The sequence below is a fragment of the Bremia lactucae genome, linkage group LG9 (genome assembly GCF_004359215.1).
Source record: "Bremia lactucae strain SF5 linkage group LG9, whole genome shotgun sequence".
NCBI classification, from domain to species: Eukaryota; Oomycota; class Peronosporomycetes; order Peronosporales; family Peronosporaceae; genus Bremia; species Bremia lactucae.
This window is the reverse complement of record NC_090618.1, coordinates 2,424,728-2,449,690: the sequence shown is the minus strand read 5'-3', so window position 1 is coordinate 2,449,690 and position 24,963 is coordinate 2,424,728. Positions and strand designations below refer to the sequence as shown.

The 24,963-nt window shown below is 44.8% G+C and overlaps 5 protein-coding genes across 5 annotated transcripts; 4 read left to right on the top strand and 1 right to left on the bottom strand.

Moving 5' to 3' along the window:
• Positions 1-1,678: 1,678 nt before the first annotated feature.
• Positions 1,679-3,595, top strand: CCR75_006773 (uncharacterized protein; the record flags this gene model as incomplete). The annotated part of the gene is made up of 4 exons (XM_067964841.1): positions 1,679-2,634; positions 2,670-2,791; positions 2,857-2,933; positions 3,000-3,595. 4 exons carry the CDS (start codon positions 1,679-1,681, stop codon positions 3,087-3,089), a joined length of 1,245 nt encoding a protein of 414 aa, XP_067819508.1. The 3' UTR covers positions 3,090-3,595.
• A 293-nt stretch (positions 3,596-3,888) lies between these two features.
• Positions 3,889-4,374, top strand: CCR75_006774 (uncharacterized protein; the record flags this gene model as incomplete). Its single annotated transcript, XM_067964842.1, has 2 exons — positions 3,889-3,916; positions 4,061-4,374. 2 exons carry the CDS (start codon positions 3,889-3,891, stop codon positions 4,372-4,374), a joined length of 342 nt encoding a protein of 113 aa, XP_067819507.1.
• Positions 4,375-5,179: 805 nt separating this feature from the next.
• On the top strand, positions 5,180-7,469 carry CCR75_006775 (uncharacterized protein; the record flags this gene model as incomplete). The annotated part of the gene is made up of 11 exons (XM_067964843.1): positions 5,180-5,218; positions 5,467-5,529; positions 5,766-5,888; positions 5,999-6,127; positions 6,198-6,267; positions 6,325-6,380; positions 6,437-6,513; positions 6,593-6,857; positions 6,920-7,065; positions 7,116-7,245; positions 7,329-7,469. 11 exons carry the CDS (start codon positions 5,180-5,182, stop codon positions 7,443-7,445), a joined length of 1,215 nt encoding a protein of 404 aa, XP_067819506.1. The 3' UTR covers positions 7,446-7,469.
• Positions 7,470-7,813: 344 nt separating this feature from the next.
• Positions 7,814-17,906, bottom strand: CCR75_006776 (uncharacterized protein; the record flags this gene model as incomplete). Its single annotated transcript, XM_067964844.1, has 4 exons — positions 7,814-9,563; positions 9,611-9,644; positions 10,435-11,944; positions 16,008-17,906. The coding sequence occupies 4 exons, from the start codon at positions 17,904-17,906 to the stop codon at positions 7,814-7,816; spliced, it is 5,193 nt and encodes a 1,730-aa protein (XP_067819505.1).
• Positions 12,025-18,009, top strand: CCR75_006777 (uncharacterized protein; the record flags this gene model as incomplete). The annotated part of the gene is made up of 10 exons (XM_067964845.1): positions 12,025-13,054; positions 13,124-13,323; positions 13,393-13,824; positions 13,898-14,017; positions 14,088-14,240; positions 14,307-14,630; positions 14,704-15,087; positions 15,154-15,230; positions 15,298-15,467; positions 15,547-18,009. The coding sequence occupies 10 exons, from the start codon at positions 12,025-12,027 to the stop codon at positions 15,798-15,800; spliced, it is 3,144 nt and encodes a 1,047-aa protein (XP_067819504.1). The 3' UTR covers positions 15,801-18,009.
• Between the last annotated feature and the right edge of the window lie 6,954 nt (positions 18,010-24,963).

Here is a 24,963-nt window from a genome sequence, read left to right as displayed (position 1 = left end):
CGCGAAACGGATGACGCTAGCCGTCATCAGGGATGATGTTATGCGTCATCCTCCTAATGTCAATGCATTTTTCTGCATCACATACACAAGGGTTGGTCACAAATGTGAACCACACCCGAGTGTTGTGTCGAATTACTTTATTTAAGTAATTGAGCATCTCTTTAAGAACACCAAGTGTACGTAACGGGGACTGTGTAATGTTAGGGCAACTTTAGCCCGTTACAACCTGTGTTTTGATACTATCATCAGGATGGCCAAAGACCCGCTGACGGACATGACGCACATTCATTGCTTGGTGTGTGCCCAAGGAAAGCCCGCAAAAGTTGAGTCGAAGAGAGGCACGGGAATAAATTTTACCATCGATGTGAAGTATGCTCCGACCTCAAAGGTCCGATGACCTCAAGGGATCGTTGGGCAACCGCTTCCTGATCAACTTTATTGACCACCGATCGAACTAATGTCGTGTATTTTTGCTAAATCCAAAATGATTCTGCCCTCACGTTCGGGCATTTTTTCTGAGCTTTGAACGCGAGATCAATTGAAGAATCCACGTGCTGCGCACGATCGAGGGTGGCAAACAAATACAAGACACTGGTCGTGTTTTGCCAAGCGACAGGTAGCTCACGTCAAGTAAGTGAAGCCAGAAATCAAGCCAGTAATGAAAAGACTGAACGGATAAATCGGACTGTCTTGAACATGGTATATTCGCCTCGAATCACCTCTATATTTCTGGAGCGATGCTGCTGAGTACGCGACGTACATTCTCAACCGAAGAAGATTCAAGTCAAACCCTGGTGGAGTGGCGGTTCAAAATGTCACTATCGGCTCCAACTCATTTGAAATGACTTTACAGCATCAATTAGGGATCGTGTGTGGCGTTTTTTTTGTTGTACGATTGTGCTGGACATACGCACCTTTAGGTGGCACCACAATTATCTAAACGTCGTTTGATTTCAAGGCATCCAAATCCTTAGTCATGGCATTCACCCACTTGTTACAGTGTTCACTTCTGATGGCTTTACCATGATGCTTTGGGTCTTGAATGATGACTGCGTTCACATCCTGTTCTATTGCAGAATCTTTATTCGAAGGCTCTCTATACTGTTGTCTTTTGATCGACCTTGTACCATGTCGTTCTCTAGTACATCTGGACTTTCAGCCGTTGCGAGCTTTCGTCACCCGTTTCCTGATACTTGAAGGTACTTGAACGTCTGGTTAACCAGCTCTGGGCATCTCCTCCTGATGGTAGACTCTCTTCAGAAGACTTAAGCTGCCCATTTTGCTCATCATCCCCCAATGGAATTTTTAACAAAGTAGGTGCCTTTGCTGAGCGACATCGTGGTGTTCGGTCTTGCATGCACGATGCATGTCAATGCAAGGAACAAGTCACTTGGCGAGCGCGGGAAAGCAGCCCACAACATGTTCGAAACATCCAAGCGCTGTCAGATACCATCGTAGTCTTAACCATAAACTATGCCGACTCGGGATAGGCAGTTATTTAAATTAATCATGGTGAAGACAATCGTACATGAGAACATGTTGTTTAGACAAAATAATTCAATTCCATGTCGCAACAAGAAAAAAACACAGCAAATTATAATTCGCACAATTTCCATGACACGTTTTTAATAAAACCTACCTTTGAACAATGTTACGTACCTCACATCATCGATTCGCAATGACGACCGAGCAAAACACGCCATTAGGAGCCCTGCGGGCGCTGCGAGCGCATCTGATCGCTGGCAAGGCCGTCGAGGTGGAAGGAGAAGATTTAGTATTTCGGAATGTATCTGGGCTAGAGCTTTATCGGTTGCCAAAGCATACTGCAACGGCGTATCACTCGAAAAAGCTGGACAAGAGTTACGATTTGCTGGCTGTTCACACGTGCTTTAAGCACGCCGACTTGTCATTTAGTGACTACGTACTCAAGTGTCGTGAAGAGAAAGCAGCAATGGTGTCTACTGTTGATAAAAAGGAGCTGGTGGCGTATCTTAAGGGGGACATTGACAGTAGTCCACAGATTCTAAACGCGAATGGCCAGCCCTCGGCCCTTTCGAGCGAAAACGATCGAAAGCTCAAGAAAGCTAAAGAAGCAGAAGACGAGGCAAGAGCAGTTAAGAAGAGCAAATTAACTCAGGAAAGCCCTCGCTTGCCACTCGGTGAGAGCCATAAGATTCCTGAGGCAAATGACGTACTGAAGACGATTTTGGACCGGGAATCAATGACTCGAACACGCACGACGGTGCTTGAAGCCCATAAAACGACGTTTGAGAGTGTTTTGAAGACGCTCGAAGTTGTCAATGCCGAAACAAAAGAGAAGATTGAAAAGGCCAGTAAAGCCTCGGCATTAGAAGCCACGACTACGACACGAAAAGAGCAATTGCCACTGCATCGATTAGTAAAGGAAAAATTATTGGGAACGCCAATTATTGTAGTTCCTGCGGGGTTTTCGGATCTGTTTACAATGTTAAACGCTCGCGAGTTTCTCGAAGACGGTGTATATGTCTCAAATGGGCAAAAGAAGGCAACTGGACAGCGAAAACAACAGTCAATGATGATTACACACGAAGAAGAAGGACATGCGTATACGTTTAAGGTGGTGGACACAATCAATCGATTTAAAGACAAGGACTGGTGCGTTTACTTGATCTTGTTATTTTGGAAGAAAGTAATGGGACTAAAAAAAATCCCGTGATTCTTAGGCGTTTAGTCGTTGGTGTCATTGTCTCGGGACAGTCGTGGCAATTTAAAGGTTGGAAGTGGCACTTTCCATTGGAAGTATTTAAAAAAGGTGTGTGGAGATTTAGTATTGCTTCAGAATGTTATGGTGGCTGTTCTTACGTAAGGTGAATGTAGTTTGTGGAGTGCACATTTACAATCAGGGGTCCCAGCTAAATCCTGACGTGAAGCAGTGGGATGTGAAGGTGTTGATGGTACGTTGAATTGTGGCTGGAAGCTCATGGATTCAATGTGTTTGAATGATGTTTAATGGCGCATAGATTCATCCGGACAAGCGGCATTTGGACAAAGTGGCAGCGAAAGAGTTTTGGCGCTACTTGTTTGCATTTATCAAGCACAAATTGCAGTAAAAAGAAAAGAGATATGCACTCGTTGGATTTTGATTAACTCAGTGGAGGCCAATGGTTTTTGTATGAATTCATAGAACCAATCAATACTTGCCGACATTTAACGGGTGAGGATTCTTTCAAGCTATGTATAGGACTACGGCATTTTTGTGCGTCAGGGCTTGATGAGGAGGCTTCGAATAGCAAGAGAGTGCAGACAAATGATAGCTATTTTATTAGATACGAAGCCTTGTTATGGCATGAGCTTGAATATTGGCGATGTTGTTAAGATAAGTGAGACCAATTGTTTGAATGCGAATACGTTGTCTCTTTTCGAGTGCAAGAAATAAACTCACGATCGTCACTACGGAACCACATAATACGAACTAGTAATATAGCGACTACCAAGGTGCGAGATGGTAAAGTCATATTTGCAAGTGAAGCTATCAACGTTTTCATAATAAAGTCTTTGTACGTACATCGAGCGCTCTTTTTCACGCAGGACTAAGAAGGTACTGCAAACGTATTGCTTCGACGTCGAGAAAGATAATTAATGAAGAAACATTCGTTAGGAAAAAATGTGTCTGTAGACGAGCACATAGCAAACTTCACGCGCATCTAATTCTTTGTCGATCAATTAGCAGGTAGTTTAAAGAAATAGCAGGATGATCTCTCGTTGAATCTGACAATCATGCAGAAATTTAATTCAAAGCGCGGATTAAACGTCTCATGACACGCAATCGCATTATCCGTTCAGATATGGAATTTAAATAGAGTGGCACTGGGGCCTATTTTGCCGTTAATACGGCCACAGAGAGTGTCGATGTTGAATCGATACCAAGTACCTCAGCGTGATTGACTGTACGATCTTTACTCTATTTGGTGCTATCTTTTGCGTGATATTTAATCTCTGAACCGTGCGTAGAATCATGTCTATTAGGTGCTCTTTGGGCAATATCCTTGATGTCGTTGAGCTTTAATCTTAACTCGTGTAGCGTTACAATTTATCGCCGAGGTCGTGGCTTTTCAATTCACGCAAATTTTGTTTTTGACACTGTCCGTAGATCTTGACGTTGACTGTAATTGGCTCCAAATCATTGGCAATTCGAGTTTGTCGAGTGCATCTCAAGATGTTGCATTAAAACCAGGTCTAGCAGCACGTGTGGGAATTAAAGTTGAAAGAATCTTGCGATTTGTACGATTGTTGGCATCTTGTGCGCTGTCAAGAAAAACAACAACAGTCGAGATGACGGAAACTGAGATTATCGAGTTGTTGAGGATCGAAAAGCATATTGTTTTGGTGCTCTGAGTCATTCTTGCGGTGCCAATTATTAAATTTGACGGATTAGACAATCTATATATCACTCGTTACAAATGATGCAACAATTAAATATCACAATGAAACTAATTTGAATCACATTTGTACCTTTCAAAGTTTTATCAAAGAATATGCATCGGATGCTAAAAGCCGAGGCCCTGACGATGAAGCTTCAATAATGACGTTTGCATTGATTGTAAAGGTGCAAGGGACGCGCGTATTTGCCTCAATTACGTTTGGCGTTACTTAATTACAAAATCGTCGCGAATCTGGATATTGTAAAATTCTGGTCGTTATCATAATTTTGGGTTCTTTTAATAAAGACATCGCTAATCGACAACAAAGGGCAGCTCCTCCACTTTGGTTGACAGAAGTCAAGCGCGAAAAACATCTAACGCGAGCAAGAGAACAGTCTTTTTTTTACTCTAGTGCTCGATGGCACGGTGCGCATATTTGGCCTATTTTTGCAAGTAGGCTTCGGTTCCGCGAAACGGCAAGCATCCTAAAAATCTGGAAATAAGTTGGTGTTTTGCCGTGATATTACCGGGTTAGAAAACTAGTGCGTCTATGAATTTGGCATCCTGAATACTTTATACGAACTTAAAAGACGATATGACGCTACAATTGTTCGTGGTGTTGCGAATAGAATGATTGGCTTGAATTATCATATATACTGGAATCAAAGACAAACCTGTACGAGCCAAGATCGACGCTGCTATTTCATATGTTTGAGGTGTCTTTGGCTGCAGGCTGCATACTGATTCGATGCTTTGTATTATCACTGATGAAAGTCATCATGGCGGCTCGTCTCGAGACCGTAGACACGTCAATTCATGTACGATGTTCCTATCCATACGGTCGGTCAATAAATTGTCATTCGCAGCTCGTCAATTTTGCAGAAAAGTTGTTCGCATCGTAGTGAAAATTCCAATGGACTTGTGAAATCTTGATATTGGACGATATCCTATTCAAAATGGGAATCCATTAGTGAAGCAGGTTCGCAAGAACCTTTGAGTTTGAAGCGAACGCTGTTTTTTTAGTAGGAAGGTATTTCCTTGTAATTCTTTGCTTATTTTTAAAAAGAAATCGACGGACGTATGTAAGGTAAAAATTGCGGCTGCGAAATTGATTTACAGACTGCCTAAAGTAAGTTCTCGGATATTGGAAATCGCGGCACTTTTTATATTAGCAGCAGTGTCATATAGTTTGTAATCAATACATAAAAAGTTTTTTTACACCACATTTTTCTCATCCTTTAATTGACATAATGCCTTGAATTACGGCTTCAGTGCGTAATAAAGGACTTGAAAAAAATATTTTTTTTCAAAGATAAGCAATTTCATGAAATTTTATAACAAGTTGTTTTAGCCAATCGAGTGCAGTCCTTGCAACAAAGCCGTCAAATGCGTGTCGACGTCACGACTCGCTTCCGGGAGCTTGCTCCTGCACGCTCAGTCTCCACTTCAAATCGTTGTAGTGCCTTCTCCACTGAAGCAATGGATTTGGTGCGTCAATTGGTCATTGGTTGTCGCTTTTGACTAAAACCTAGGGAAAAACGACTTTTTGTTGAAATCCTTCCTAATTGACTCGTGATTTCAAATTTCAACTTTTTTAGCGAAGCAGTTTAATTGAGCTCGAAAAGCTGCTACGGCGTGTGAAGCCTCAATATTTACTGCCAAAGTGTTTTATTCGAAGTACTGGCTCCCTTCGAATGACTGAAGAGGAAAAGGATGCACTGGATGCAGTACGACCACACTTGAGGACAATTTCTTTTGAAATCGAAAAGATTACACTTTTGTATAAATTGAAATTAGGACCTCGTGGAGCTTATCAAGAGCTGCGGTAGCCGGATTGAGGCACTGAAAGTGGTGGCAGAGGCTCAACGTAAGAAATTAATCGGGCCTTTGGAGAAAATAATTAAGCTTTAAAGTTTTGTTATAGCGACTGTGTCCAGTATCGAAGAGTACCAGAGAGAAGTGGTGACTTATTTGTTAGAGGTATGCAAGTCAAGTTGAAATGAGTCTGAATGAAGACTTAGTCGATTTGTCCACAGCGACTCAAAAGCATTGCAAACGGGGCCAAGCAAATGCAAAATAAACGCTATCAACAGCCATTTTTACTGTCGTCACGGTAACGCTTGCATGTTTTATTGCTTTGATGCGGTCAATGTGTAGAAAATGATTAATAAATCACGTGTGATGTATGAAAGGTTGCTACCAGAAGAGGACCGACAAGAATTAGATGCACTGGAAGCCAAAATTATGCGAACAAGACAGCACGAGTCAGCACTACAGCATAAAAATATAAACTCTCTCGAAGCAGATGAAGCATTGAAATCACCAGAATTAGTACCAGCAACATCAGAGCCGACATCTCCAGTGGCATCGTTAGTATTCCCACCGAAGCCAGAAAAGCTCCCTGTGCGCCAACGCATTGCTATAACGAAGCAAAGCCAGTCAAGCACCAAGGTGTTGGTACGTAACCAATGACGTTACGGAAACACTATTCTCACCTGTGTACTGATGATACGGGATAGCCAGGATTAGCGTTTGCGTATCAACACGAAGAGCTAGAAGTCACCGAAGAGCAAAAGCGTCGATTTCAAGTTGAAAATGTCCAATTGCATCGCCATTTTCAAGAAAACTTAGAAGATGTCAAGTTCGTCGATTTCTTTTTACGACTGTAAGAATTGGTTTTTTTCGTACTAAAATATTGTGATTTGTTATGTGCAGAAAGATGGAGTTAAAGATGACGGAGATTTCAAGCTTGATGGGGCAATTTGCAGACAAGATCATGGAACAGCATAGTGACATCCAGCTAATACATCGCCACGCTCAAGAGACAAAGTCGAATGTGACTCAGGTGTGTCGATGTCTTGTTTGGAATGTTTACAAGTACTGTCTTATACTAAAACATTCTCGATCTCTCTCTCTCTAAACTGCAAGAGTAACCGCATTCTTGAGCACGCCCAATCGATTGGCAAAGGCTACGGCTTTATAATCTTTTGCTTCTACGTGACCTTCGCTCTGATCTTGCACGTACTGCATTTTTTTAACAGCTAAAGAAAGAGACGTCTTGTTACTGTATTTGTTTCTTATTGTTTTACTTGGGAAATAATTAAGAAAATATGCTAGTCCGTCGTGCTCGTCAGTATAATATTAAGTAGCCATTGACCCAGTTAGTTCTACGACGCCAATAGAGTTACTTACTGCCTGGAGAGAGTTTAAAACATTGCAAGTCAGGAGAGTTATCAAAATGGGTACGTTCGTATCACCCGTAAAGTGATCGTCGCCTTCCTGAAAGCTTTTGCGACCCATATTTGGATTGCGAAGTTACCCATTTTGTGCATTAAAGGTTTAGTCACCGCACTTCGCCTTCTCGCAAGTGCGCTACTCTACGAGACATTTGCAAAACGACGAGTTTCTACATTCTAGCTTCTATTAATTTTAATTGTTAATTCAAGATGACCGCCTTCCGACGATCGTGGCACCCAAAGTAAAAGCGAGCCACCTCCTGTTGTCGGTAAGCCTACAAAGTTTGAACGCCATCGGTCAAGATACATGGTCTTGTCCTGCAACGCCATCACAGTTGATGTCCACTTTCGAGTTTCACCACGACAAACACGAACGGTTGCAAATAAATGACCACCCGAGTAAATATTGACATCCACGTCCTTAATATCCGTGCTCACAAACTCCATCTTGACGTTACCATCCCCTTTTTTCATCCACGTGCCGTGACTGCCGTGAAACGCATCGTCTTGTGTGGCAAGTCCAAGCGCATCCGTAGCCGATCCATCGTCGACTTCCCCAATAAATTCCGTGGGGCCACAAAGTGGCTGTACATAATAATACGTCATGAAGGCAATTCCTGTCGGATCGAGAGCCGAGAGCGCAAGAAGACCCAAATTCGACGCGTAGGACCAATAGTCTTGTCGTGTCATCTCCTCCCCAAGATCCGTAGTCGATCGATCAATCAATTGATCAATGATCACGCCAAAGGTTTTTCGTAAGACATCTCGTGTCTGATACGCCGCGTACGGCTTCTTCCTCTGTAGCAACTCCCCCATGCAATAGTTTGTCACGTTTGGAACATCCCGTTGAACGATCGACGAATCACTCATGAAAGTGCGTAGATCCTCCTTTGATGCCTTGGGATGCGTTTCACGCATGTCATCGACTTTCATAATCACACGATCCGTAAGTCGTTTAAGTTCGAATCCACACGTGGAACCCGATGCAATTAATGTCTTGAGACTCGTGACACTCTCTTTATCAAGATCAAATGTCGATTTCCCAATGGTGGTGTTCATAAAAAACAATACAAATGCATCCACGGAACTCAGAATCATATCGGGATTCGTGAGCAATTGTTTCACCATCACTTCCGCGGCCGTCACGACTGCGTCGCTCCAGAATGCATACCGAGGAATCTTGTGGCCCGTGCACGCAGTAATGGTTACTGGCAAGTCCACGAGAAAGAGGTCCGTTTGATACACGGCTGCTAAAAGTTCCTCTTTGGTTCCGTTTGGGGACGTCAACTGTCGGTACCGCAAGAAGCGAGAGATGCCTTCGGCAATATTAAAGACCGTGAAAGCACACATAAGCGACCGCTTGACAGTCTTGAATGTTCGATGAAGTGCATTAAACACCCCTGCGGTCGCAAAATTCAAGGCGACGTAGCCTGGATTCACGATCTTGGACATTAATTCTAACGTGCAGTCATCGTTCTGAGGGATACATTGAGAGAAACACTGGACAGGGTACGCCATAGGACACTGGGCCCAGCAACGGTTATGGCTGACACGATACCCTTGAGGACAGTGCCCCTGTGAGTTTAGTGGCAGCTGCTTCCGATAGCATGCCGTGTCGACATAATCCCCAATACTCGGCCCGACCCAATTTGGAGGGATGGACCCATTTAACGAAAAATTTAACGATATCAATGGCACTTTTGTGTACGAGAAAAACGAGTCGTGAGGTTTATGAGAAGAAGTCGCGTTGGTATCTGCATGAACCGGCAATTGCGTCGGGGTTGTCAATGTTTTGGCAGATAAAGGCGCTGTCTTGGAGCTCGCGACGTCGTCGTCTCGTACTATCGAGTCATGGGTGAAGGCAGCATTGACGAGGAACGTGATTGAAAGGAGCATGCAGAACGCGTGCCATGCTCGAGACATTGCTCTGCAATACTCTCACGAGTGATAACGCAAGTTTGACAAATGACGTACACTTGCATCGTGGTCGCACTATGACTGGTCGTATCTGCAGTACCGATCAGTATTAGACACGCAAATTTTAAGCGCCCTACAATCTCGATCTCAAGGACATAAACCTGGCAGTAAAAAAAAACAATATTGTAAGCTTCTACCCAGCACCTGCTTTGTACTCGATGCAGTCGATTTAGAAAAACGGTGAAATTAAACAGATGATCTGTCTTCTTGGATTGTCTGGGATTAAAGTATGTCTTAAGCACAACGTAGAGCACAAGAATGTAACTTTCCATTACTAACGTCGCATGTCTTTGCTATCGAGCTTTTATTTCCGTGATAGAGAGCGATATTAAAATGAAAACTTCTGTACGGCAATATTGAGTATATTCTACCGATCCTATCGAAGCGAATTTTTAATAAAACCTACTCTCTCACAGAATGGGCTTAAACCTAGAGCAAGTCATCGGGACTCAAAGATGCTCTCCAAGACCATCCTAATAAAGTCAGATATAACATCACCAATTAATATTCGGGAAACGTATTTGCACACAATTCGAAGGAGTAACGAGAACTTACATCCACGCTATTTATAGGTTACGGTACGTGTTGAATAGTAACGTGATATGACTCAAAGGACGTGACAAATTCTATCAAAACAACCTTAAGTCTTGCAATTCAAGGGATGACCTAACGATTTTTCTTTTATCGTTAAATTACAATAAATAAGTATCACAAATAAGCCATTTTCCCTAGCGATTTGGCAATGACTACGATTATAATCACTTTTAAGGTAAGATTTATTCTATCTTTTCAAAAACCATAGAATTATCATTATCACAAACGCGTCTTCCGATCACGAGTTCGGTTTTCCCCGTGACTACTGCTACGACTTTGACTTCGACGATGTCTGTCACGATTTCGACTACGGCTTCGCTTCCATCGATCCAACGTTTCACGACTTCGACTACGGCTTCGCTTTTGTCGATCACGACTCGTACGTTTGAAAGCACTACGACTCCTTCGACTCCGACTCCTGTCGTGCCCTCGCTTCCATTGAGAGCTTTTTCGTGCCAAATATACCGACTGCTTTCTACGATCGCGATCATGGCGCTGGCGATTCTCCTGATGATCTGAACGTGGTTTGTGTCGACGCAACAACGACAAGGCCGCTTCTTCTTCCTCAACAAGCTGAAACTTGTCGGTCTCGCGAGACTTGAATTCCAGCAGGCCACCTTCTCTTTGACGTCCTTCGGCACCCGTCTTCTTGCCAAAATGACGACGACCTTTTCCATTTCCAGCAAATGCATCACCATCCCGCTTGGTTGTTTTCTCCCACGGTCGACGTTGGACCTTGTTCCACAATTTCGACACGGATTGACTAAAGTCCACTTTAATTCGTCGATCATCCAGCAACACATTGTTCATTTTAAAATACGCTTCTTCACAATGTCGCGAGTCTGTAAACTCGACAAAGGCAAAACACAGCGAGTCTCCCGTCTTGTAATCACGAATGACATCGGACTTGCATGGACCGAATCTACAAAAGGCCATATCTAAATCCGAGCTCTCGGTGACGGGATTCAGCTTGCACACAAACAGCACTTCTTCAGGTGGCTTCACGTCGGCATCTGGAAGATCACCAATCATTTCGAGCACGACCGCACGTGACTTGGCTTCGTTTGCTCGCACGGCTTTTTCAATCTCGTGGTCCGTCTTGCCTTCATTCTCATCGAGCTTCTCATCCGCGGCAAGGCGGGACTCGACTGTTTCGTCGTTTGGTCTCTCTCGAGTTGGCGAAGCCAGAGGCATGAGCTTCTCCAGTCCAACCGGATCTGGATACGGGTCCTCCAGCACATACGTGTGCTTAATCCTGACATCCTGATACGGTCGATCGTCTTTATCTACAAACAATGCATTAATCTTCTCCAGCACATCCATTCCTTCCGCAACTTCACCGAAAATCGTGTGTTGTTCGTCAAGATAGGCCATGTCGTCAGCTCTTGTAGTAATGTAAAACTGAGACGCGTTTTGATTCATTGAGCCCGATGCCATTCCAAGTAATCCCGTACGATCTTCATGCGATCGTCCCGTTGCTTTCGGGAGCTCATCGTCAAAAAATCGAGCTTGAATTCCATTTAGTTGGCCATAAATCGAGTCCCCTCCAGCTCCTGTCGCCGTCGGGTCTCCTGCTTGCACCATAAAGTTCTCTTGCACATTAAAAAAAAGACATCCATGGTAATATTTGATCTTGCACAATTTAAGAAAGTTTGTGCATGCTAATGGACACTCGTCGACGTACAGATCCAGCACGAGCGCTCCAAGTGTCGTCTCAAGGAGCACCGACATTATGGACTACCGGAAAATTATTAAGGGATCTACCTATCAACAGAATTTATGTGGTCCACGATGAATTAAAAACGCGTCTTTAAATGATGCTAGCGCAACGAGGGTGCTTAAAAGGCCTCGTCTCGAAGCATGTACGGCGCTGTAGCGACAACGTCTCAAAGATCTTCAAGGCACATACAACACTTTCTGTCTCAAAGTCACTTCCGGTCGTAAGTTTAACGACCGAGCTACGTGAGCGAGTGAAAATTGCTCCCTTGGCCGTAACCTATAATCCAACGGTTGTCGAGCAAGGATGGCAGCAATACTGGCAACAAGCATTACGTCCTAGCACGCACCCCGATTCGTCAAAACGCTCGGACAAGGTCTTTCGTATGATCTTGCCACCACCAAATGTCACAGGTGCTCTTCATATTGGCCACGCGTTGACCATTACGATTCAAGACGTTATTGCGCGGTGGCACTGTATGCGCGGCTTTGATGTTCAGTGGTTGCCCGGATTAGATCACGCGGGGATTGCAACACAAAGTGTTGTCGAGAAAAAATTACGAAAAGAACGCGGTTTATCGCGCTATGATTTAGGACGCGAAGCTTTTGTGGATCAAGTCTGGCAATGGAAACATCAATTCGGTGATCGCATCTTGAATCAGATGGACCATCTTGGGGCACTGGTGACGAAAAATCAGGCATACTTTACATTAGATACAAAACGATCGGAAGCCGTAAGAAGTGCATTTGTACATTTATACGAGAAGGGGTTGGTCTCTCGAAAAGAACGAATGGTCCATTGGTGTCCGAAGTTACAAACGGCCATTTCTGATATTGAAGTTGACGTCGAACAGCTGGAAAAACCGACCACGAAGATTCTTCCTGGAAAATGCGCAGCCGTGGAATTTGGGGTTAGACATCGTTTTAAGTATCAAGTAGCAGATTCCCAGGAATTTGTCCAAGTCGATACGACGCGACCCGAGACGATTTTTGGGGACGTTGCGCTTGCAGTGCATCCAGATGACAAGCGGTATCAAGCACTTCATGGGAAATATGTGCTTCATCCATTCTCGAGAAAGCGCATTCCTATTATTACTGACAATCTACTGGTGAATATGGAGTTGGGGACGGGTATATTTTTTTGAATCTACTTGTAATTAAACAAATCGCGAAGATGAGACTTATGCTCGTGTAATGTAGGTGTTGTTAAAATCACGCCCGCACACGATTCAAACGATTTCGAGTGTAGTCAACGGCATCAGTTGCCAATAGTACAAGTGATTGATAAATCTGGAAAATTGTGTGGTCAAATTGAAAAACGATTTCAAGGTTTGGATCGATTTGAGGCACGTCAACTGGTTGTCGAGGCCTTAAAGGACATGCAATTATATGTGGACAAGGTGCGTGTATTATAATAATTGAATCAACATGCCCTACTTGATGTCGTTGTCCCATGCTTCCGAATCTAGTTTGATCATCCCATGGCTTTGTCACTTTGCTCGCGTTCGGGGGATGTGATTGAACCGCTTTTAATGCCTCAATGGTATGTGGATTGCAGTCACATGGCAAAACGCGCGGCCGACAATGTTCGGAATGGTGTCATGACTATACAGCCAACCTCCCTTGCGCACACGTGGTTTTCGTTTCTTGACAATATTCAAGAGTGGTGTGTAAGTCGGCAATTGTGGTGGGGTCATCGCATTCCCGCGTATCGTTTAAAAGCTGGCGTTATTCAACGAAGGAATGCACAGGACAAGTGGTTTGTTGCCACCTCGATTGCACAGGCTCGACAAAAGGCTGAGGTGGAATTCAAGTGTCAGTTGCAAAATGACGATCTTGAACAAGATGTCGATGTCCTTGATACGTGGTTTAGCTCGGGTTTGCTGCCTTTATCGGTGTTTGTAAGTTGTCTCGTTTTGTTTTCGTTATTCAACAAGGAAAAGTAGTGAGGTATCGTGTATTTGTCGATTAAAGGGATGGCCTCATGCCCACGACGACAATTGTCGTGAGGACCAAAGCCCGTTAGATGTTATGGAAACTGGCTCGGATATATTATTCTTTTGGGTTGCAAGGATGGCCATGTTATGCGAAGAGGTGAAGTCGAGTGTCGTGTTGCAATATTATTCACCACGACGGATTATAGTAACCTTATGCGGTGTTGTAGTTTACTGGTCGCGTACCCTTTAAAAAGATCCTTCTTCATCCAATGGTTCGTGACAAGGCGGGCCGTAAAATGTCAAAGAGTTTGGGAAATGTCATTGATCCATTAGATGTCATTAATGGCAGCAGTCTTGAACAGCTATTGTCCAATTTGCACGTACGTAAGACGTTTTTTATTGACTTTATAAAGAGGTCTAGGAACTCACTTGTAAAGCATACGTAGGTTGGCAATCTTGACAACAAGGAGCTCGTGTCAGTCGAACGCGAATTAAAGAAAGAGTTTCCAAAAGGCATTCCAACTTGTGGGGCCGATGCTCTACGATTAACGCTTGCTTCGTATCTATTGCAAGGCCGTCACATCAACATGGACGTCCATCGTGTCGTTACCAATCGTCAATTCTGCAATAAAATGTGGAATGCCGTACGCTACGCCTTGCCATTATTAGCGACTTGTGATCGTGACCGCAAAGATGGTTTTAAATCCCTGGATGTAGCGTGCTTTCGTGACACCATGAGTTTAGCGGATCGTTGGATCCTGAGTCGATTGGTACGGATATGTATATCTATCGATATCAATTATTTTGTAGACTCAGCATCTACTTGGAATGTAATGATTCTAGGCGGCGGTTGTCATTGAGGTTAACCAGGCCATTGCAGATAATCAATTAGGAGTAAGCGTTGCCGTATTGCAACGATTTTTTATTCAGGAGCTATGCGATGTATACCTTGAATTTAGCAAACCAGTGCTTTACAATAATCGTTTGGCGAATACTATGGATTGGGAAGTACATTGGAACATTAAAAAAAAACAGTGTGCTCAAGTGACACTGTATCAATGCCTCGACTATTCAATGCGATTGCTTCATCCATTTATTCCATTCGTGACGGAAGAATTATGGCAACGCATTCATAAAGGAATCGAGTCATCCATATTGTGTGCACCATACCCAGAAAAGTCAGAAATGACGTGCTGGATTGATGTGGATGCCGAAGAGAGAATGGCGGTATATGAAACTACAAATGTGTGGAGTTTTCTGGTGCTTTTCGACTCACACTTGGTTCCCTTGTAGTTTCTCATTGAAGTAATTCATGGCATTCGCTCGCTGTGTCACACTGTGAAGATTCTATCGTCAAAAGCAAACGAAAGGTGGCAATATTATTGTTTTTTTTTGCGTCTTTTTTCACGATGCTGATTCATAGTTTTGCCACTGTAGTGAGCAAATGACTGTGCACATCGTGTGCTTGAGTGATGTTTTGTACATGGAATTGAAGAATGCGCATCGGGATCTTACAATGCAATGTCGCGTGAATGTGAAGTACCACAAATCGTTGCCGTCGTCATTGTCCCGCGTTCTGACGCACTCGGTTACAGACTCCTGTCGAGGTTTTTTTTTGCTGATCTATTTAATGTAATTTGATTATTGCTAACAAGAGAATTGATTTTTGATTTATTGTCACTATAGTTACGCTGGCTGTTCCTAATGATGCCGAAACGACGCAGCGCGTAGTAGAAGAAATTGCCCGATTAGAAAAGCGTGCTGTAAAGAGTGCAACTGCTGCTGATAATCTTGTCCGTCGTCAGCAGGAATCACACTATAGGGAAAAAGTACCCAAGGGTATCCAAGCCCAGGATACACAACGGCTCACTCAGCTGCTGACTGAACGGCAAGCTACCGAAAAGAGCTTAGCCGCGTTACGTGAATTGCAACGGCTTTAATAAATTTAAGCATCGCACTCTCGAAATCATTATAATTCCCTTATAATATATCTTACTGCATATTTTACTGAAGTGGATATTCACCACAGGAAATTTAAAAACAAAGCAACTGTAAAAATTTCAAAATTGATACATTTAAGCTTTCTTGCTATTCTAAATAAATAAAAAGTGGCACCAATTTATCCCCTTGCCTTAACTTGCGTTCACCTTGACGTCCAATTCCAAGTGACCCCCCTCCGCTGCATGTGGTACCCATAGCATCAAAGAACCACCTTTCGTGCTTGGAAGTCCCAAGAATCCTGAACGCCATCGATCCATATACAGCGTCTTGCCGCCAAGCTGTTTCACTGTCGACTTCCACACAACATAAGAGCCTTTCGCAATGTACACTTCATCAATTTTGTCTCCTCCTGATTTCAAATTCACCGCCACATCTTTCACATCATTATTTTTGAATCGAATAATGACGTTGCCATCGCCTTGTCGTGTCCATGACAATGTACTGTTCTTAAACGCCTTTTGAATCATATTTAAACCAAGTGTATCCGGGTGCGTGCCATCGTCGACCTCGCCAATAAATTGGGTCGGGCCACAAATGGACTGAAAATAATCCGAAATCATACTGGAAATTCCAGTCATGTCAAACCCGGTACAAACCCACATGCTCATGCCTTCATTCAGTGCTCGATACGTGTCTTCCTGGGCTTGAAACGACGTGCCATTGTTGCTCTTGCCTTTTGTAATGAGGTCGTCAATAATAACACGAAATGTCTTGCGAATTGTATCCCGCGTTCTATACGCAGTCACGGCATCGGATTGTTGCAATAGCAACTCCATACAATTGCTTGTTACAATCGCAATGTCCGTCTTGACAATCGCTGTCTCCTGAACCGCTACGCGAAGTTCATTTTCGGTACTTCCAGGATTCTTTTCTCGAAATGCTTGAATACTAGCCCACGTACGATGAACAAGGCCTTGCAAGTCATGACCACACGTTGAATTTGTGTTTAAAGCATCCGTAAGGTATCGAATCTCGCCTTTTGTCATTTCATTCGAAGGAGCTGTAAAATTCGCTTTTTCAAGAAATGTTCGAAAGTGTTCCCACTTTGTCACCAGTTCGTCGCCATTTGCCAGAACTTCGGCCACTATAAATTGCGTTGTTGCCAGGAGTCGGTCGGCGAGCCACCAAGAACTTTCCACTCGTTTTCCCAAGCACATTTGAATCGTAATGGGTAGTTCTACGACCACGGCATTGGATTGATACAATGCTGCAAGAAGTTTGCTCGAAGGAGTGTGTGGATCGGCACTTTGAATACTTCGGACGTATCGGAGCATGGCTCGAACGAGGCCAAGAAGCATACAAGAGCAATACACAGTAGTTCGAACGGATTTGGCCATATTGGCAAATTTACCAAACCAATTGTCCATAATCCCGTTCAGACCCACATTGACAAGTGACGAGACTTTATAAAAGAGTTCGCGTCCACAATCGTCGTTCTGACGCACGCACTCGACGCCACAGGCAACTGGAAATTCCATTGGACACTCGGTCCAGCACGAATGGGTCGCTTCGTGACGTTTGTAATACGATGGACACGTGTCCATAATATGAGCTTCACGCCAACAAGCTGCGTCACATTCGCCCTTGTGCGGACCTACCCAATTGCGATACGTTGGCACCACGGAGCTCGTGGCGGTGAGTGGAGTCGCGAGCGTATAGGAAGTGCCCGAGTCGTGGGTACTCACGGCTGCGTACTTGGAGGATTCACTTGATGCTACGGTCACTTTGGTATTGTGTCTTGAAGCCTTGCCTTTCGACGATTGAAGAGGTTTCAAGTACTTTGACCATGGGGAATGGAATCTCACTGACGAAAGTGCATCCGAGACGGTGGCAAATGATTTCGCGGCAACTGTTGCCGAGGCTGGCAATGTCGGGAGTATTGGCGGATTTGATTTGGTTTTTAAAACGAATGATGAATTGGCATCTGTTTCTTGTTGGGGTGTGGCGGCAATAGGTTGCAATTGCGTATTTTGATGGACATTTGTAGCGGCGACTACGTTGGCAATTGTGCTTAGAAAGGGGAATAGTGCGAGTAACCTTGGCATTACCTGTCGGGCTAGGCGTCACGGCTTTGGCCAAAGCAACAATGGCGAACGAGTTTTTTTTTTAATTCACTATTTGTGATAGGATGGGTACCTTAAGTTACATGTCCTTTTGAACAGCGCATTAATGTCTTGATGTTGATTGGGCCAACGTCTGAGCTGTCCTTTCTAAGGAAGCTTGAGGTCATTCTATGTAGCATCCCAAATTAGGTCAATACGAGTGGAAAACTTCTGCTATTAGAGCAGGAAGGAGAGTATTTTGGGGCTAATTTGCCGCGTTCATTATTTGCAAGCAAAAAACAGATTAGGCGATTTGCAAACAACATTTTCTCATAGACGTCAATATTTTTATGTCCTTGCCTCGCGACGAAGAATTTGCAACGCATTCAACCTTTATGTGTAACAGACGGCAGATTGAAGCACCATATAAACTAGTTGGTGTTCTTGCCTTGAATTAAAAGGGGCATTTGCTGACACTTGTTCGACGTCCTATGAGATAGTATCACCTTAGAAACTGGCAAAATTCTACGACTTTTAGATTTCGACGTAATGCCTTTTCCTCCATAATTGCGCTGATCCTTTTGGGGACGCCTGAGCACCTAACCGCAAGAAAGCGGTGACACTCCTGTTTTAGTGTCAATAACAGGTTGTTTGACCCGGCGCCGTTGCATGTATTGCCCAATCGTTTGTCCTTGTGAGTGTGAGGTGGCAAATTTGGGACCTCGTTAATAGGACAAAAATGCACTCTTTGATGCCAGCTTAGTGTCATTTTTAGCACTTGACTACTTTGTGGATTTCTAACTTCGCGAATTGTTGAGACAATATGAATCATGTGCTATGCAACAACTTAGGACAAAGCAAGCAAACATTTTTTAGCTTTAAAGATCAAAATTTGCGGATGGAAAAAGGTCAAACCCGTAGAGTAGAAATAAATTATGTGCCACGACTATTTATCACAGTTGGCGCACGGACACGTTCCAACTATTGTAGGCATAGACTACGCGCTAGCCTACACGCCCACTATCATGCGTTTTTGGTTTTTGGTACTTGTACACTGCACGACTCATCACTGCTGAGAATTCTGCTGCATCAGCTGAGTCGGCAGCGGCAGACGCTACAATGCTTAAGTCGAATACGCAAATATCGCGTCGGAAACTTACAAAAAGTTGTACTAGATAAAGTAGGAACAATGATCTAGCAAGATGTGTTGCCGATCCTTACAGCAACGCCATGGCTAGACAGTGGCAAGTCAATGCCTTACATTTACGAAATGATGAGCATATTGGACTACGAACTTGAAAAAATTAAAACAGGCGACTCAGAACTGGCTAATGGATCTTGAAAAAGAAATCGGCCACATGTGACTGGCATGTTGCTGCAAGTAGCCAAGACTCCGTTTGATCATGAACAGTCATCGATTGCGACGAAATTACAAATACAGATTTTATTTAGAACCGGTACTATCTCATGATTATTTTCCATTGCCTGATAAACATTCGCAAGTGTTTGAGCCTCAACCAGAAATTTCAAACTGTTCTAAATCATGTTTTAATAAATATAATTTAGTAAATAAAAAAGAGGACTATAGCAGAAAAAACGCTTAGTTCAAGGAGAAATTAATAAAGTTAATATATAATTCACATAAATTAACCTATTCGATCCGCGCCCGTAGATCAGTTTACGCTCTGGCATATCAGCGACAAGCTTGAACAAAATAAAGTTTTAAAATTGGACAGCGAATTGCCATAATGCGGGTACTACATTGGTCGATGCAGTGTCTAAATATAAAGAAATGGCTGCAGATACGAAGTTTGACAATTTACTAGCATCAAAGCAGCTCCAAGATTGGTCTGAAAAATTGCTTGCTCAGTTCCCGTACATCCATGCAATTGTGACAAAAGGGCTCATGCATTTCCACAAGAATAACGATTTATCCTCATATCTGACTAAGCACGACAATGCTTTGATTTTCACGAGCCAGTATCTTTTGGAAGAGCTGATGATGGGTGTAACTGTACCGTTACATGAAATTACACTTAAGGTTGTTAAGTAATATATTATCTAAAAGGTAGAGAATATTTGGAGAATATTACTTTATATAGTAATGCTCGGAAACCTTATCCATATATAGGCATAAGCCGTTACATCTATTTATCCCGCAGACTATTCAGCTGTAAGCGTAAACAAAGAGAGAGAGACATATAAGATTTCAATTGCATGTTTAATATTAGTTTATAATTAAGTTAGCATTAATAGATAGAAAGAAGAGAAACTTAATTATATTAATACAGTTTTCATTTAACCCTCTTTAAGGTAGTTGTCTTATAGAGAAGTCTTCCTCTGCACGTACTAGTGTACGTCAAGTGACGTAAGGCACCATTCGCAACTGAAGCAGGGCGAAGTGGACTTGTACTGAAGCAGTACAAGTCGTAGTGCCCCGTTACACCTACTCTTGAATTATTATTAACTAAGACATTTACATGTCGCCAAAAACCAGACGTAAAACGTGGATCCCAGTACAAAATACTCGGATTGAAAGATACAGTACTCAATCTTGGGAGTCACTGGGCCAGTCGATGTAAAGGGACTTCGAATGTATCTCGGCTTAGCGGCGTAAGTGATCACTGCTAAACCGGCAGGGTCACGAGGGCAAGTTTCCGTCATAGACATGATGCCCTCGTCATATCGACGAAACTGTGACTCTCTTACACACTCAGCGTAGTGAGAGGCCCTTTTTTTGTCTCGGTTTCTTCCTGGAATTTATCCACAGGCTGCCGAGGGATTAATCCCTCGGGATCTTGAAGTCTAGTCACTTCAGCATTAACTATTTGAGAAGATTTCTCCTCATGTACGTGGGGACCTTTTCCCTCAACGTCTTCCGAGTGTGATTGCGCTATCACAGTCGGGTCCTCTACGGTCGACTCTCTACTGGACCTAAAATCATCGTGTTGTCCTTTTGGGGCTCCTTGAATGTCGCCCGCTTGGTGTACATTCATGTCTCAATCCACTCGACTTCTTCGACTGGTGGACCTTTGGCGCTGCCTGTGCATTAACACTGCCGCTGAGCTGACTCCACAGTGTGATTGGTAATCACACTGTGATCTTATGCAGTTGTACTAATGACCGTATTACAAGTGAGGTCATCGCACTCACTCGTAGTACATCCACACGCTTGTGGACGCTCCAAGACGTTCATCAGATGGCCATCTGATGAACAAGTGGCAGGCATCTTTACGGGTCGATGCTGCCAGCTGATCCTTGGCTCATATTTTCTGAGTCAAGGTAAACCTAGGATGACATCAAATTTGTCATCCAAATTTAGTACGATGTAATTATCGTCGTACTGTAATTCTTTTAACGTGTAGTGTAATTTAACTACACGTTTCATTACTGTTATCGATGTGCCTTTGCTAGACGCACCGTCATCCTCGTTGGAGGGATGTCGCGCTCAATATATTTAAGCCTACGACCCTCTAGTGACTGGCGACAAGTAATTTCATTCGACGCCCGCAGTCCACTAGGGCTCTAAGTGACAAATCATTTGTCACTTTAACTTCAACGCGATGAGGGATACTTCATCACCAGGTGCAGAGACACATAATGATTCTGTGTCTGGAGCAACTTTAGTCAAGAGATTTGCAAATTCTCTTGAGGTTGCTGGATCAGTAGGGCGTTGCGCCCCTACTGACCCCGACCGTTTTTTTGGCGGTCCGTCTCGCTGTTGCGATTTCGCAACAACGTCGGACCTTTTCGGCATTCGGTCCATAATTACGTTCAGTACCTCTCGGTACTGGGCGTGGGGCACTACACTCATGAGCGTAGTGCCCAAACTTTAGACAGCGATTGCAGAAATGCAATCGCTTATTGTTCGAAAAGGGAGGTCTCTTGCTTTCGACGTAAGAGAGGTCCATGATTTCTGGACCTCCTAGCCGTGTCATCTTGGGGGACGATACGATGACGAACTAGCTTAAGCCTGTCTCAAGCGAAAGTTCCCCTGTTCCACAACGGATATTGCTTCTTCAAGCGTATCCAGTTCCAAGCGGAACCGGTGGGTCTTTGCGGGACCATCCGTAAGACCTTGCATGAACACCGTAATCAACGTGTGTTCATGAGCTTGGTTGTTGGTAATACAACTCGCTAAGAGTCGTATATGCTGGGCATAAGCGTGCACATCACGCTTGCCTTGCTTGAGTTTCAGAAGCTCTGTACGAGCTCTGAACTCAACCCTAGGCGGTTCAAACGTCTGCTTGAGCCGATCTTCAAAAGACTTCAGTGACCCAAAGACATACAGGTCGCGCAACTTAAGGCCCAATGCCCATGTTTTGGCACGACCTGCCAAATTTGATTGAGCGAATGCGACTTGCATTTGCTCGTCGATGATGTGACGTGCCCTTATGGCATCGTCCAACTCGACAAACCATCTTAAGAGGGAGTCTTCTTCGACTCCCCTATACTTAGAGATGTCAATCTTTAGAGTTTCTGAAACGGGGCTAGAACAACCCGTACTTAGCTTACACTATTTCTAACGCTTTGAGGAAGCCTCAAAGCCCAAATAGGTGTTTAGTATTTTTAACTCGGTTTTATATTTTGTCTTTTTATCATCCTAAGTACGAATGGTTCCCTTGGACTCATGGGAACCACTCAATCTCCGTGCCTATATCTTACTGGCTAATAACGGGACTGAGCCCATTAAACCAGCTAAAATACAACGTGCTACTTTCGCTACCTTCGAAAGTAGCACCCCTACTTAAGTAACATATAAACTTAATCGAAACTACTTATGAAACGGGCGGCCCATTACATCACCCCCTTCTCAAGACAGCACTCACACACCGTGAGTGCTCAAGTAAGAAGACCCTAACGGCCGCTCAAACCAAACGATGGCTGAAGACGCGAACGCCAACACCACAGCACTCCCGCGCACTGTCAGCGGGAGTTCGATAGACCACGTGATGGATCAGCACCTGATCCCTTGGGCGCTATAAAACTTGTCCGGAGCTCGAGCTCCGGACTCTCTTGAGACGATGCAGGATTACTTCCGGCGTTTCCGTGGATTACGCGGGAAGAGTCTTGATGGCATCTCGTACGAGTCGCTCCAGCGTTCTAGGTGCGCGTTCATCCGGCGGTAGAACCGGATGCTTGAAGACGGAAGGAGCTTTCAGCAGTGGCTTGCTAATCGCGAAGATATCCACGCCGAATACTCAGTCGGTGTGCTGCGCGAGAAGGTATGCGAGAACGCGTTGAACGTAGATCGACTCTGCTACGTTCACGTGCACGAATCTTGTAACTCCTGTGACTCGATGCCTCGTCCAATTCGCAAAACTTGGCAACGACGTCGCTGAGTATCCCCTCAGCGAATATGAACAGCTCTGGATCGGACGGTATGAGCGGAGCTTAGAGCACAAGACCGCGGCTAATCGTGGCGCGGCACGCTGGCGACACCACTCGCGTTCTCGGGGTCGTGGTGCCACGCGCTCGCCATGACGTTGCTGATGAACCCTGCAAAAGGTGGTAGCCCCATTTCGTTCGCGTGGTGGTGGTGACACACGTTCACCACGACGTTCTCGTCGTCGCTCTTTCTCTCGTAGTCGTGGTGACGCTTCACCACGACACAGTAGTCGTTCGTCTCGTCCTCGCTCACCGCGAGAACACTCAGGTCGTCGACCAAATCTGAACCAAGCGTATGCACGGACTCGTATGCCCGAACGACGTCTGGAACGTCTCGAAGAAGCGAAGAGCGCGGTTCCCACGTATCCTGCTCACGTGGAAACCCGAGACAACGTAAACGATTCTTGCGCGCGGTTAGAACCGCGCGCGCATGGAGTCGCGACGATGTCAGTTCGCGACGAGGGTCCTCGTGACCCAACAAACGTTCCACGATCCAGCGCTTCTGACCTTCCGCGTCCACAAGCGGCGGTGGGCCCTCGCGATGGTAATGCTGGCATCCTGGTTGCCCGGGACGATGTAGACGCGGCTGTGAACAAGGCTGCCGATGCCCAGCTGGAAGCTGAAGCTGCCCTTGATCGAGCTGCGCGAACTAAGAGAACAGCGAGCGAGATTCGATAGTCGAACCGCGAGCTGCTTGAACGGATGCGGAACCTGGAACGCCAGGTTGTTGGGTACGCGCAGACTGGGACGCAGCCGCGTTCGATGTCGCTGTCGCGTCGAGCAAGGCGAGAGAAAAGGTCGACCTATGAGCCTTTTACTCCGAGGACGGAGCCAACCCGTGAAGCGTAGCTGGACGATACTCCTTGAGCCGCCCGACGTAAATGTCGGGTGAAGTCGCAGTGACGAAGGGATGTCCAGCGTGTATGCGTCGCCGATTGCCTTGAGTACCGTGAATGGGCTGATGAAACGTGGCGCGAGTTTGCGCGCGCCGAGATTGGTTACTGCAGAATCTCGTAGGCCTTCAGTAGATAACAATACACGATCACCCTTCTTGAAGGTACTCATGTTCTTTCTGCCACGTTTGTCTGCATTAGCTTTCTGTCTATCCACTGCAGATCGAAGAGTATCGCGTACAAACCTCGTGATGGCTTGACGTTGGAGTATAAACTCCTACACAGACATGTCATCAATTGGTCGCGCCGATTCAATCGGCGCGTTGTTGGCTTGAGGTCTTCGCATACCCGAAGAAGGGTCAATCAGCGTCTGTGCAGCCCATTGAGCTAGCGGGGACGCCACGTCACGTGGCGTCAAAACAGAGGACTTCACCTTGGATTGGGTGACAACATTCGCGCTCAGAATACCGTGACCTGCACTCGACGGTTGTTTACCACTATCACCCCCCGCCAGAGTGGAGCCACGAAGAGCGGTGGGTTGACCCACGGCAAGAAGAGTAGGTACACGAGGATGACGGGCCGAATTTGCAAAAAATGGCTTCAACCCCGTTGACGCGTGAACCGCGTTGTTGAGTGCAAACTCCGCGAGTGGCAAAAATGCGCTCCAACTCGTAAAGGAAGTAGCGTAACTTCGAAGAACATCTTCGTAGACCCGATTAACCCTCTCTGTTTGCCCATCCGTTTCCGGATGGGCTGCTGTCGACATTTGCAGCTTCGTG